We start from the raw sequence: 14,215 nt of genomic DNA on the forward strand, positions 1-14,215 counted from the left end.
AAGTGCCATCCTGTAAGATGCTTAGAAGGGAAAGAGATACTGGGTAGACAGCGCTGAAAAGTGTCACATCTGTCACTCCAGAGCCCCACCATGAATGAATTTGTTCACTTGCTTACACTCTGCTGCTTTTTAATAGATCTTTTAATTTCTCTTCCTACTCTAATTAGCCTCCACATCATTTACTGAATTATCTTTTCCTTCCTTTTGCTTTCTATTATTCACAAATTTTGTGTTCTCAAAACTCTTGGTTCTTCATGGTCCTTTATCCTCCATTAATCGATCTCATGGTATTTTTCTATTCATCCACACCTAGTCAATTATCTCCATGCTTCTGAGAAAAGATCATTACCACAGCTCATAACTGTGCAGAGAGTTTTACCTCAGATACTTCACGATCCGCGGTCAATAAAGAGGCTTCCTGAGAGTCTGTCCACTCTTGCCTTTGAGTGAAGGTCTCACGATGAACATAATGTAGCCGCACAAAGCTGCCCTTTCTCAGATGCTGTGTCATAGAAGTGGCCCTTTCAAGGATTCATAAGCACAGTGGAGACCATCACTAGTTTGACTAGAAGCATTGGTGGTCACAATAGAAAATGCAACGAATTATCATTAGGGCCTCATCTATGGATGCCAGAAGAATCCATGAGATTTGATATTGTGACAACAAAGAGCTTTCTCACTTTCATTTTTTTTTTTTTTTGTCTTTTGTCTTTTTACGTGTCCGGCAACGGATCGCAACGCTCAGTGTTGCCCCCGTACCGGACCAGGGACCGGCAAGGAAATTAGATAATATTTTTAATTAAATGATTATGAAAATAAAACATACCAAAATTTGTGGGGGACATTTAAAGATGTGCTTAGAGGAATTATTTCTCTTCCCACTCTAATTAGCTTCCACATCATTTACTGAATTATCTTTACCTTCCTTTTGCTTTCTATTATTCACAAATTTTGTGTTCTCAAAACTCATAGTTCTTCATGGTCCTTTATCATCCACTAATCGATCTCATAGTATTTTTCTATTCATCCACACCTAGTCAATTATCTCCATGCTTCTGAGCAAAGATAATTACCACAGCTCATAACTGTGCAGAGAGTTTTGCCTCAGATACTCCACAATCTGCAGTCAGTAAAGAGGCTTCTTGAGAGTCTGTCTACTCTTGCCTTTGAGTGAAGGTCTTATGATGAAAGTAATGTAGCCTCACAAAGCTGCCCTTTCTCAGATGCTGTGTCATAGAAGTGACCCTTCCAAGGATTCATAAGCACAGTGGAGACCATCACTATTTTGACTAGAAGCATTGGTGGTCCCAATAGAAAATGCAATAAATTATCATTAGGGCCTCATCTATTGATGTCAAAAGAATCCATGAGATTTAATATTGTGACAACAAAGAGCTTTCTCACTTTCATTTTTAAGGATGGTTAAAACTCAGTACATTTAGTGGACTTACATGGTTATCAGATTTCTTTCTTTTAGGTGTAGTGGTATAATGTTAACTCAAAGAATGCTGTAAAAAGTTAAGATGTTATTGTGGAGCACCACTAAACATAATGCAGAGAGGTATGGCCAATAGATAAAATTAAAATAGAATCCTAAGAACTATTTAATGAATCAGAATCAATGCAGGAAGGAAGGATGAACGGAGGGGGAAAAGAGAAAAATAATGATATGGTAAATTTAAATCTAATCATAACAATATTTACATTAAATGTGAATGTATTAAACACTCCAATTAAAAGCCAGAGATTAGGGCCGGCCTGGTGGCGCACTGCTACAGTGCGCCACTTGGGAAGCGTGGCGGCGCTCCCGCCGAGGGTTTGGATCCCACATACAGACCGGTTCCCGCTCACTGGCTGAGCGAGGAGGGGGGGCAACACCGAGGGTTGCGATCCCATTGCTGGTCCCGGTCCGGTACGGGCGCGACACTGAGGGTTGTGATCCGTTGCCGGTCACGAAAAAAGAGAAAAAGACAAAAAAAAAAAAAAAGCCAGAGATTATCAGAACTGATTATAAAGCAAGATCCAAATATATTCTATTTATAAGTAATGCAATTAAGTTATAAAGACACAGATAAGTTGAAAGCAAATGGGTGCAAAAACATACACCAGGTAAGCGGTTAGCAAAGAAGGCTGATGCAGTAGAGCGGTATCGGTTAAAATGGACATAAAGATAGAAAGTATTACAAAGCTAAAAGGGATAGATCATAATGATAAAAGTTAATTTGTCAGAAGCACCTACAAACCATACATCTGTACGCACCTAATGATAGTGCAACAAAATACATGAAGTAAAAGGGAGGAAATGACAATTCCACAATCATGCTAGAAGACTCTAATACTCTTCTCTTAGGAAATGATAGAACAAGTAAGTGAAACAGCAGCAAGACATGAAGGATCTGAGCACGATCGACCACTTTGTCCTAATTGCTGTTTATAAAATTTATAGAATAGCAATTACACTACACCCAACTACTACAAACAAACTTTTCTTTCAAGTACATAAGACATACTCACCAGAAATGAACACATATTTGACCATAAAAGAAGTTTCAACATATTTAGAAGCCTTGAGAGTATACAGAGTATATTCTTTGTCTATGCAGAATTAAATTAAAAATAAATTAATACATATAGAAAAATTCCAATATTTGAAAACTAAATAACACACTTCTAAACACTTCATGATTCAAGAAGGAAATCACAAAGGAAATTGGATAATATTTTTAATTAAATGATTATGAAAATAAAACATATCAAAATTTGTGGGGGGCATTTAAAGATGTGCTTAGAGGAAAATTTGTAGCTTTAAATGCATATATTAAAGAGCCAAAAGACCTAAAATCAATGATGTAAGGTTCTACCTGAAGAAACTAGAAAAAGTAGAGCAAAGTAAACTCAAAGTAAATAAAAGGAAGGCAATAGTGAAGATGGTAGTAAATAATAATGAAATAAATGATGAAATTTAAAATGTAACACCTTATCTGTATCTTAAGGCAGGAATAATACTTATTTTCCATAAACTCTTCCAAAAATAGAAAAGTAGAGATGACTTTCCAGCTACGTTATGAAGCCAACTTTACCCTGATAAGAAATTTAGGCAAAGGTAATTTAAGGAAAGAAAACTGCAGAGTAATAGCCATCATAAATATAGACCAAAAAAATCCATAAACAAAAAATTAGCAAAGCAAATTCAGCAACATATAAAAAAGATAAAAAATCAAGACCATGTATGGTCCCACCAGAAATACAAGTTTTTTAAATATCAGGAAAAATCTATCAATGTAAACATTATGAAAATAGAATAAATGATTTTGTTAATAGATGTGGAAAACCATTTGACAAAATTCAACACCCATTTATGATAAAATCTCCTGGTGAATTAGGAAGAATAAGTAACTTCTTCAAACTAGTAAAGAATATTTATTAAAAACATGCATCATACTAACAGCATACTAAAGGTTAAATATCAAGCACTTTCCTCCTAAGATTAGGATCAAGGCAAGGATATACACTCTCAAAACTTCTATTTGTTAGGCAAGGGGGAAAAAACCCCCATAAAAATAAGATTACCAAGCAAATAGAGTTTATGTCTATCTGTGAGTGTCTATTTGTGTAGGAAATCCTCAGAAACCTATCAAACAAATACTATAATTAACAAGTGAACTTAGCAAGGTCACAGGATATAAGGTTAATGTAGAAAAATCAATAGCTCTTTAATATATGAGTGGTTAAAAGCTTTACTAGTGGCAAAAGGAAATATTAAAGTTCTGTTTAAAAGTACTGATGAAACAAAAATCCTTAAAGTTCAACAAAGATGTGCAAGAACTTTTCTCTGAATATTATAGAATATTAGTGACAGAAATTAGAAAACCTAAGTAATAACATGTTTAAAAGACAACATGGTTACGGTGTCAGTTTTCTTCCAATTGATCTATAGGTTCAATAAAATCCCAGTCCAAAGCCCGAGAAAGTTTTTCAACAGAAATTGACAAAACGGATTCTAAAATGGTTGGGAAACTCAAATGACCTAGAATACTCAAGACATTTTTTTTTTTCCTTTTTGTCTTTTTTTGTGACCGGTAACGGGATCTCAACCCTTGGTGTCGCGCCCATACCGCGACCGGCAACAGGATCGCAACCCTTGGTGTCGCGCCCGCACCATGCTCAACCAGTGAGCGGACCGGTCTCTATATGGGATCCGAACCCTCGGCGGGAGCACCGCCACGCTCCCAAGCGCCACACTCTACCAAGTGCGCTACCGGGCCAGCCCACAAGACAATTTTTTAAAGAAGAACAAAGGTAGAAGACTTATTTGAAGACTTACTATAATGCCACAGTAATTACAATAATGCAACAAAAATAACAACATTAATTAAAGAATAGATGTGTAGTCTATGGAAGAGATTAGAGAATCCAGGAATAGACTTACATATACATAGTCAATTGATTTTTTTGCAAAGTAACTGAGGCAATTTAGTGGAAGAGGAAAGTCTTTTTCACAAATGGTACTGAAATGATTGGTATCCATGTGGAAAAACATAAAAATCACCCGTTACCTGAAACCATACTTAAAAATTAAAACAAAATCGTTTATAATAAACTTAGTCTAATTTTATACTAAATGTAAAAGCTAAAATTATAAATCTTCTGAAAGAAAACCTAGGAACAAAATCTTTATGACCTTGGGGTAGTCAAAGGACAGGAAAAGCATGAACAAAGAAGGAAAAAATAATAAGTTGGGTTTTATCAAAAGAAAAAATTTTGGTCTTCAAAATGCACTATTAAGTAAACAAAAAAATAAGCTACATAATGAGAGAAATTATTCGGTATGCATCTGTCTCACAAAGGACTTACATAGAGGATATACAAAGCATTTTATAACAATGATAAAAATGTAAACAAATCAACTAAAAATGGGCACAAGATTTGGACAGATACATCATAAAAGATGATATAATAGTGTCCAATAAACACATGGAAATATGTCAAAATAATTAATAATTAGGGAAATGCAAATTAAAACTACAGTGAAATACCACTACACACCCATTAAAACCACTAGAATAAAAAAGACAAACAACGTTGGGCCAGCCCGGTGGCGCACTGCTACAGTGCGCCGCTTGGGAGCGTGGCAGCGCTCCCGCCGAGGGTTCGGATCCCACATACAGACCGGTTCCCGCCTACTGGTTGAGCGAGGTGCGGGTGCAACACTGAGGGTTGCGATCCCGTGGCCGGTCCCGGTCCGGTGTGGGCGCGACACTGAGGGTTGCGATCCCGTGGCCGGTCCCGGTCCGGTGTGGGCGCGACACTGAGGGTTGCGATCCGTTGCTGGACACGAATAAAAGACAAAAAGGAAAAAAAAAAGACAAACAACGTCAAGTGCTGACAAGGATATGGAGCAACTGGAAATCTCATGCATTTCTAGTGGAAACGTAAAATGATTTGGAAAACAATGTGACAGTTTCTGCAAACTTTAATATGTGTCTCTCATACCACCTATCCATTCCACTCGTATGTATGTACCGAATAGCAATGGAAATAGAGGTCTGCACAAAAGACTTGTTCATGAATGTTCATAGCAGTGATATTATAATAGCCAAAACCTGGGGGAGGGAGGGCAAATGTCCATTAACAGGTGAATGGATGAATCAGATGCTATAACCACAGACAGGAACGCTACTCAGGAATAAAAAAGAATAACCACTAATACCTGCAACAACATGGGTAACTGCCCCCAAAATTATGCTGAACTGAAGAAGCCAGACATAAAGAGCTTATACTTTTCAGTTCAAGTGTTTGATTTATATAAATTGCAAATTAATCTATAGAGATAATAGGTCAGAGGTTTTCTGGAGTTAGAGGGAGAGATGAACATCAAAGAGGAATGAGGAACTTTTCTGGGTTTGTGTAATTGTTCTACAGCTTGACCGTGGTGGTGGGCTTGTAGATGTATTCCATGGTAAGAATTCATTCATTTCACATGCAGTTTATCCTACGTAAATTATTCCTCAATAAAGTTGATAAGAGAAAATGTCAGCACGTTTGGACTTGACTCCAGCTCAGCTGAGCCTTGATTGGTGGGTTGGTGCTTTTAGTCATCATGTGCGTTTCTGTGTGTTAAAAGGGCTTTGCAAACTTTTACAGCGGACCATGTATGTATCAGTTAAAGAGCTACCATTGTTACAATCTTGGGAGTTCTGGAGAGCTTGCTGGAGGTAACTCAAAGGACCATTTCCTGAGACAAAGAACGAAGAGGGAAAATGTAACAGTGTTCTCCATGGTACCTTGGATATTCTAAGATTTAGCATTGGCTGAGTTTTTCTCTTCAATATATGAAAAATACACACAAATTATTGTGATTTGAAATAAATCCAAAGAGAATCTTTTGCAACTGTAATGATCCCCAGAGCCTGGTATTTTGAAAGGTAAGAATTGTTTTTCACATAGTCATATGGATTGTGTCTGTAAACGTAATCTTCTTAATTATGTGTACTACTTCAGCTTCTGACACTGCCGTGGCATCTTCCTGGCCAGGCACACTAGCGTCAGGAACAGAGCTGCCCAGTTGACTTTCCCAGGCCATTGGAACGAACTGAGTGGCTACGTACAATCTGGTGAGCTGTGGAGAAGAGTTTCAGTTTGTGGCAACAGTATTCCAATCTTTGAGTCTCAATCATATTCTGAGTTTCCTCTGGCCTTGAGAGTCAAATAAACTCTGAGGTCCCACCTAACTCATTGAAACCTGCCCTTTCTAGGTTCATGGGACTCTGTGTGGCTCCTCATCTCGGCTCCACTCCTTTGAATGTGACCCTGCACTCAGAGGTGCGATACCCAGGGCTTCTAAGAACCAGATGTTAATTGCTCCGAGGACAGGCAGGAAGTGAAATCAAACTAAGCAAACTCTCTCACTCAGGATATAACTGCTAAGGTTCTTCTGGATTCATTTTGAAAAAAATAAGTCACATATTTTCTTTAACTATTCAGTCAATGATTTCTTTCTTTTTTTTTTTTTTTTTGTCTTTTGTCTTTTTCCGTGTCCGGCAACGGATCGCAACCCTCAGTGTCGTAATAACTTCGTATAGCATACATTATACGAAGTTATCGGATGTGAGCCTATGGGGCTGCGTAGGTGAGAGGTTGGCATCTGCTCCTGGAATATGGCCCCAGGCTGGGGCCACCAGGACAAGAGATTGGGCTCCCCTTTAGTGTCCTTGTCTCTCTCTGGGTATCTGGTTCTCTCTAACCTTCAATGATTCCCTACTGCCCGCAGAATGAAGCCAGAGAGCCAGCAGAGCATGACTCCCAGGGGTTCCACCTACCTCCAAAAAGCCGGCACTATGGCTGCTAGGCCTCCATGTCCTCCAGCTCACTTCCAGCCCTGCTGCCCCCAGCCCTTCCTAGACAAGCCCCATCTCCATCACTAATCCCCAGTGTCTCCTTGGACCCCTTGGGTGGTCTCTGGGCCTCCCCAATAAAATGGAAATCAGGAAGCACAATAGACTACAGACTACACAGGCCATCAGCACTGAATTATTAGCACCCTGTGCCATTGTCAATGATTTCTTGAAACAATGCTCCAGTTTGCTTAAACAATAGACCAGTATTATCATGGCTTTGTTAAACAGGACTCATACACGGAGAGACAGGTGAATAGATATTGTCCAGGTCGTCTATGACATCCAGAGGGCATTAGATGTGCCAAAGGTTTTTTAGGGGAAACTCCTACGAGAGCAAATGGGAAGGGAGTCAGGGAACAGGGAGAAGCCGCAGGCCCCAGGGAAGAGTGACCTCACGTGAACTGCATTTCTCAAAGAGCTTATGAAGCCCACCAGGAGTCATCAGGCTGAGGACTTCCTGGAGTCCTGAACTTCCAGGAAGAGGCTGACCTCAGTGCACCTGCCACACTTGTGCTCAGCTGAGAAGGGCACTGGAATGAAGGGGCAACAGCTCACTGGTCGGTTTCACTCCCTGCAGTCGGAGGGCTGAGGGGCTCTGATCAGACAGACACATGGATGGTCAGTGCCAGACAGAGGGTACATAGACAGACAGGCTTGGAAAAGATGTATTTATAATACATATTTATGGTGATCTTCTCTGGAAGGGATTGTGGGATATCGTGGGGGTTTTCCTTTGCACTTTTGTTTCTCAAAATTTCTGCACTTTAGCATATATATTCTTAAGCAAATCTGGTTTAGGATTTCCATAAGTCTTTCTTTTTTAAAGTAATTCCTTTCCTAATTTCAGAAATTCCCAGTGTTCATGGTGTGTGTGTGTGTGTGTGTGTGTGTGTGTCTTGCTCAGACCAGTTTGCACCAAGCTTTCTAATTCGTCTTCTTCGCCTTCCCCAGCTTCTTTTCCTCCCAGAAAATACAGTGGCAGCATCTCTTTGGAATGATAACCAAAAAACTCTGCTCTGACCAGGTCGGCTAAGTTGTAGCGCTTTCATAAATCTGGATTGAGTCAGTAGTCATGTCCCATGTCCTGGAAAATGTTATCATAAAATCATTTTAACTTAGAAGCAGACAGACCGGCACCAGGCGTGATAAAATAACACAGAATGCTTCTTGTTACCCTCACCTGAGATCCCTGCATATAGGATGCGATGAGGTAACAACCCCCAATCTACACATCATGTGCAAAATAGAAAAACTGATATGACCCCTGGGTGGGTGGGTCGTCCTCTTCTCCCCTTTGATTCTCCTGCCTCATGTGAAAATAAAATGTTGAATTCTGCTGACCTCTTTCAAAGCATATTCCAAGGCAACTTGGCTGTGTCTTCTGAGACTGCAATTCCTTATATATGCTCAAATAAACTCCTTGCTATAGGTATTTGACCTCAGTTTCTCTTTTAGGTAAACAAGGGGAAGGAGGCAAGCCTGTTTATACCCTTCTGTCCACATTCCTTTTTTTCTAACCGAGCTTACTGGCTACTGGCTGTTCATTACATTGAAAAGAAGGCACTATTCCATGTACTGCAAACATGTGTCCTGGGATTCCTTTAAAGAGTTTAGGGCTTTGTAAAATTCAAAATGAATATATTTATGCTCTGAGAGATTTACAACAAAAATATGCTAGTCTACAATACGTCAATCACTTTTGTCATAAAAGCTGTACTGGGTAGAATATTCCCCCACCTGGACCCTGGAATTCATGTCTATCTGCAACCTCAGGATGTGACTGTATTTGGAAATAGTGTCTTTGCAGGTACGATTAGTTAACTTAAGATGAACTCAGACTGGGCTAGGTGGCCCCTAATCCAATGACTGATGTCCTTTTAAGAAGAGCGTGTGATACAGAGGAGACACGCAGAGCAGAAGGCCGTAGGAAGATGGAGACAGAGACTGCAGTGATGTGTCCACAAGCCAAGCACACCGAGCATTACCAAACAACCACCAGAAGGCTCCTCCCAGGCCCCTTCACAGGGCATGGTCCTGCCAACGTCTTGGTTCAGAGTTCTAGCCTCCAGAACAGTGAGAGGATGCGTTCCTGTTCATGTGAGCTGCACAGTTTGTGCACACTGTTACAGCAGCCTTAGGAGACGAACGCAGAAGTCAGGTGACGAAGCTGCACTGTGGAGGTGCTTGTGGACCAAGAGTCTGTGGGCAGAAGGGCCAGCACCATCCTCACTGTTCCCTCTCCCCGTCCACAAAGTCCAGTGACAATGAAGCATCCTAGGTGCGGACTGGTGACACCTGAGCCACCCTGAAGAACGAGCTTCTCAGCCAGTTTACATTCCAAAGTCAAAGCCATGCTGGATGATTCTGATCTCCATCCTCAAGTGGGTAGCAAAGTGTACTCGGGGTTAACACGGTGCCTCCAAGGCCCCTGAAAGCAAGAAGGCTCGTCCCCATAACCAACTGCTGCTTCTGCTTTGTCACTAGAGGACACCCTCCCTCTAACAAATGTGAGACACCCCTTAGATGAGAGGGCAAAAGAGATGAAGGGGGCCTGTGTTTCCCTGCACTCTGACTGTTTATGATATGAGCACAGCAAGAAACTCGCCTGGAGATGACATTTGCAGATGATCAATCATTTACTGCCAGCCCCTCTGTCAGAAAGCAACAATCTTTTACCATAAAGGTGACGTCATGGGGAGTCAGCAGAGGCCACGTGCAGAGCAGGGCTGGAGGGGCCACGGCTGGGAAACGGGCTGGGGAGGGGGTGGTTCCAGCTGCCTGCAGGTTGCCAACCACACCTCGTGGTTCTGGTAAGCCCTGACGTGAAGCAAACCAAGAATCCAAAAGCTGTCAGGCCACAGCAAGGAGCAGAGGTGACACTGAGTTGGCTTTGTGAGACTGCAAGCTGTCTGAGTAAGGACGAGTGTGAAAGGAGGGACCAGGAGGCTCAGGCTGGGGCAGCATGAAGGTGAGCAGGTGAGTGGGGTTCAGACCAATCAGTTCCAGAGGGTTGCAGTCCTGTGATTCTACAGCACCCAGGATGCAATCTCGGTCCTGGAGGGTCCGCTGCAGCCCTGTGATTCTACAGCTCCCGGGATGCAATCTCGGTCCCGGAGGGTCCGCTGCAGCCCTGTGATTCTACAGCTCCCGGGATGCAATCTCGGTCCCAGAGGGTCCGCTGCAGCCCTGTGATTCTACAGCACACGGGATGTAATCTCTGAGTGTCCTTGAGGTTTCTCTTCTGCCCTCGGCTCTGATTGTTCTCACGTTTCCTGGTATAGGCAAAGGCCAACAGGCGTGTGCTGTGGTTTAGCAGAGCTCTTCAGGGTCTGACATCCACATAGGCCATCCCCTGCTGCAGAGATCTCACTTCTCTGTTGCATAGGTCTCACTGTCAGGTGTCTGGGCTGTGGAGTGACACGAAGCAGAGACCCCCGAAACTTCAAAATGAACATTGAAATAAGTAGAGAGCCAAGAGTGTGTATCACGTAAGCAAGAGCTGCTGGGCGGATTCCATGAGACGATGTCTATGGAGAGTGTAGCAGGCTGGGTCGATCAGGAATGAGGAATCACAAAACGTTCATGTAAAATTTATTAAGTGTGGTAAAGCAACTCTCTCTGGTTCCCTCGGGCTGAGGGAGGGCACCCAAGGAAGGCAAACCTGGAAGTGGCTCCAATCTCCCTGGAGAAGGTGTGAATCGGCCACAGAACAGCAGAGGAACTGGCTGGTTTAGCCAGACTGGAGCTGGTCTGAAGTTGCTGGGCAAACGACAGGCCACCCTGGGAAGGGCGGGCAGGACCAGACAATAACAATCCCTGTCACAGAGTGTTATTCTGGGCCTGGCTCAGAAGGCGGAGGTGACAGGGAGGACTGCTTGGTAGACCCCTGGGCCACAGGAAGATCTGGGAAAAGGTCACGTCGGCCATGCTGGGGCTTTTTGTCAGGTTATCACCAGGCCGAAGCTACAAGGTTGCAGAGGGATCACTTTTAGGGACTTGTGATTCAGGCAGGCTCCACTGGCAGTCCTTCCACCCACATGGCTGACTCTCTCCTCAGGCTCCCCCAAATTACAGGAAGCCCCTTCCTCCTGCAATGTCCCTTCTGCACCCTGTACTGAGAGAGCGAACCCTGGTGCTCAGTTTAAAGGAGGCACACACGGAAGGCTGCCTTTGCAGCTTAGAGGTAATAAGTTCACTGACGCAGAGAGCTTAGCAAAGAGACTGGCACATAGTAGGTGCTCGGTGATTGCAAGCTGTAAGCATTACACTTTTTATTCAGTGAGACTGAATACATTTACGTTATGGGGAATGCATTTAAAAGTCACATGTAGCCACGTCAATATTTGTTGTTGTGAAGCTTATTGTTGTGTGTTAATTGGACACAAAACTTAGATAATCCATGTTTATTTTCTTTCTTTCATTTTCTTTTTGTCTAGGTCTTATACAATATATCAATTGCCTTCACAAAGATGCATAAATTTGAAGACATCGAACCCGTTGACGTTTTGGCTGGATGTGCCCGATTCATCGTTGTGGGGTTTGGGGGAGTGTTTTTCGGCATTGTCTTTGGATTCATTTCTGCGTTTATCACACGTTTCACCCAGAATATCTCTGCAATTGAGCCCCTCATCGTCTTCATGTTCAGCTATTTGTCCTACTTAGCTGCCGAGACGCTCTACCTGTCTGGCATCCTGGCGTGAGTACAAACCAAGGGTCAAGTCTCATAGTAACGTAAAGAGAACATGGTAGGACCACGTTGCAGGAACCCGGCACCTGCAAAGGCATGACTTCGGACGCTACTCCTCCCAGATTTACGGAGGGTTTAGGATTTTTTACACTTTTGTCAAATCTGATTCAGGTCCTCTGCCAAACAAATGTTCTGCCAACACTGCTCTCTCCCGGTGATGTGCCCGAGGACAGCTTAGCTAAGTGCTATGTCATTTTAGAGTGCTCAGAAAAGCTGGTGCAGAGCAGCTCTGGGAAAAGGTCAAGGTTGAAGTCTTATCTCAGCAGTTATTTTTTTTCTTTGAAAAATTTAATTTTCAGGTTGAAGGGAGGTGTGCCGTGAGGGACTGCTGCTCCTGGCTCAGCCTCTGCTGCTCTCCTGAGCCCTCATCAGAGCCCTGTGACTGTCCCATGTGGAGCGAAACTCGGCAGATGGGAGAAGACCAGGAATCTAGATTTCTTTGTCCTAATGAAAATATTTTTGAAATGCTTATCACTGTGTCCTTGCATCCTTGAAAATGTTTATCTGCGAACAGGGCTTCTCATCCTGGCTTGTTATATCTGGTCTTGTTGTTTTCTCTGTGATGTTGTCCTCATATGCAGCTATTCAGGCAGAAACATCTAGTTTTATTGTACAGAATTACCTATTACAATGACATATAACAGCAAACTTCAGGCAGCCATCATTCTCCCATCTTAAAAATGATCAGAACCACCAAGACCAGGGAAGTTTCTTTCTTTTCCCCATACCTGCAAAATGGCTCTAGAAGAGAAGCATTTGAAATGAAAGATTTCTCCTAAGATTGTGGGAAGAAATGTTGTTTGTTTGGAGGAAACGAGGGCCGTGCTGAATTACCTGTTTAGGCAACCGAAGTGGATTTATTCTGGCTTAAAGCAGAGAGAAGTGGAGAGCAAGACCGGGGCTGGCCAAGCCCTGGGTGAGGGAGGGACGGAAGCACTGTGCTCCTGGCCATCTTACTGTGGGATGGCCAGGCTGTACCTGCCTCCAGCACACCCAGCTCCACCCTGGGGACGCCCATTGCAGAGGGAGAAGAGGAAAGAAAATCTGTGGAAAGTCTGCAGCCAGAGAGAGGGACGGAGGAGATGCTCTTTCTGCAGCGGGCATTGCCAGTGGGGAGGGCTTTGTGTGGAGGGGCGACACTTGCCAAGTCTCTCTGAGATCTGCTCCTTTCGTAGAATCACAGCCTGCGCAGTGACGATGAAAAAGTACGTGGAAGAAAACGTGTCCCAGAAATCCTACACGACCATCAAGTACTTCATGAAGATGCTGAGCAGTGTCAGCGAGACCCTGATCTTCATCTTCATGGGCGTGTCCATTGTTGGGAAGAACCACGAGTGGAACTGGGCCTTCGTCTGCTTCACCCTGGCCTTCTGCCAGATCTGGAGAGCCATCAGTAAGAGACGGGGGCCCAGGGAGCCCCCTGTGCTGCTCCCTTTCCAGTTTTCTTCTTCCTCCTGCCACGTAAAAAAACAAACAAACAAAAAAAACTAAGTAGTAGGTTGAGGCTAAGAGGCTGTACTGTCACTAGAAGGACCAAGTGAACCACAGAGCTCTGCTCTCCCTGCCCAGATCGCAGCCACCGGGAGGGTTCCTCCTGCACTTAATGGCAGGTCTCCACTGGGCATCCCCAAGAATACAAGAGGATAGAATGTTTGTATCCCCCAAATGATGTCCTTGCTTTACCAGGTTTTGAAAGGCGGAGCAAAAATTATGAATACAGATCAGAAAATACACACGGGCGTGGAAAGATTTGTATTATCTTTTAATTGTTTTCTTATAAACTTTTTGAAGTACCCTGTACCTTACATTTAAAAAAACTTGAGATTTTATTACCTTAAGCACACACATACACACACACTAGGAAGCTAGCAGGGAAGACTCACAGCTTGACAGCGGCTCCGTCTGGGATGACGATCAGGGGTGTGGTGGACTAGGCTGCCTGGCTAGGAGGGGACGTGCACGTGCGTGGACCAGGCTGCCTGGCTAGGAGGGGACGTGCACGTGGGTGGCCCAGGCTGCCTGGCTAGGAGGGGACGTGCACGTGCGTGGACCAGGCTGCCTGGCTAGGAGG

The 14,215-nt window shown here is 43.3% G+C and overlaps 1 protein-coding gene across 1 annotated transcript in view; it reads left to right on the top strand.

Annotated features, from left to right (window-relative positions):
* SLC9A4 (solute carrier family 9, subfamily A (NHE4, cation proton antiporter 4), member 4) overlaps positions 1-14,215 on the top strand; it is a 35,536-nt gene that overhangs the window by 15,804 nt on the left and 5,517 nt on the right. The window contains exons 3-4 of the mRNA XM_008563285.1: positions 11,834-12,093; positions 13,320-13,537. Coding sequence (XP_008561507.1) covers positions 11,834-12,093; positions 13,320-13,537 — 478 coding nt within the window. The remainder of the gene's footprint in view (positions 1-11,833; positions 12,094-13,319; positions 13,538-14,215) is intronic.

This window comes from Galeopterus variegatus, unplaced genomic scaffold (genome assembly GCF_000696425.1).
Source record: "Galeopterus variegatus unplaced genomic scaffold, G_variegatus-3.0.2 Scaffold13095, whole genome shotgun sequence".
NCBI classification, from domain to species: Eukaryota; Metazoa; Chordata; class Mammalia; order Dermoptera; family Cynocephalidae; genus Galeopterus; species Galeopterus variegatus.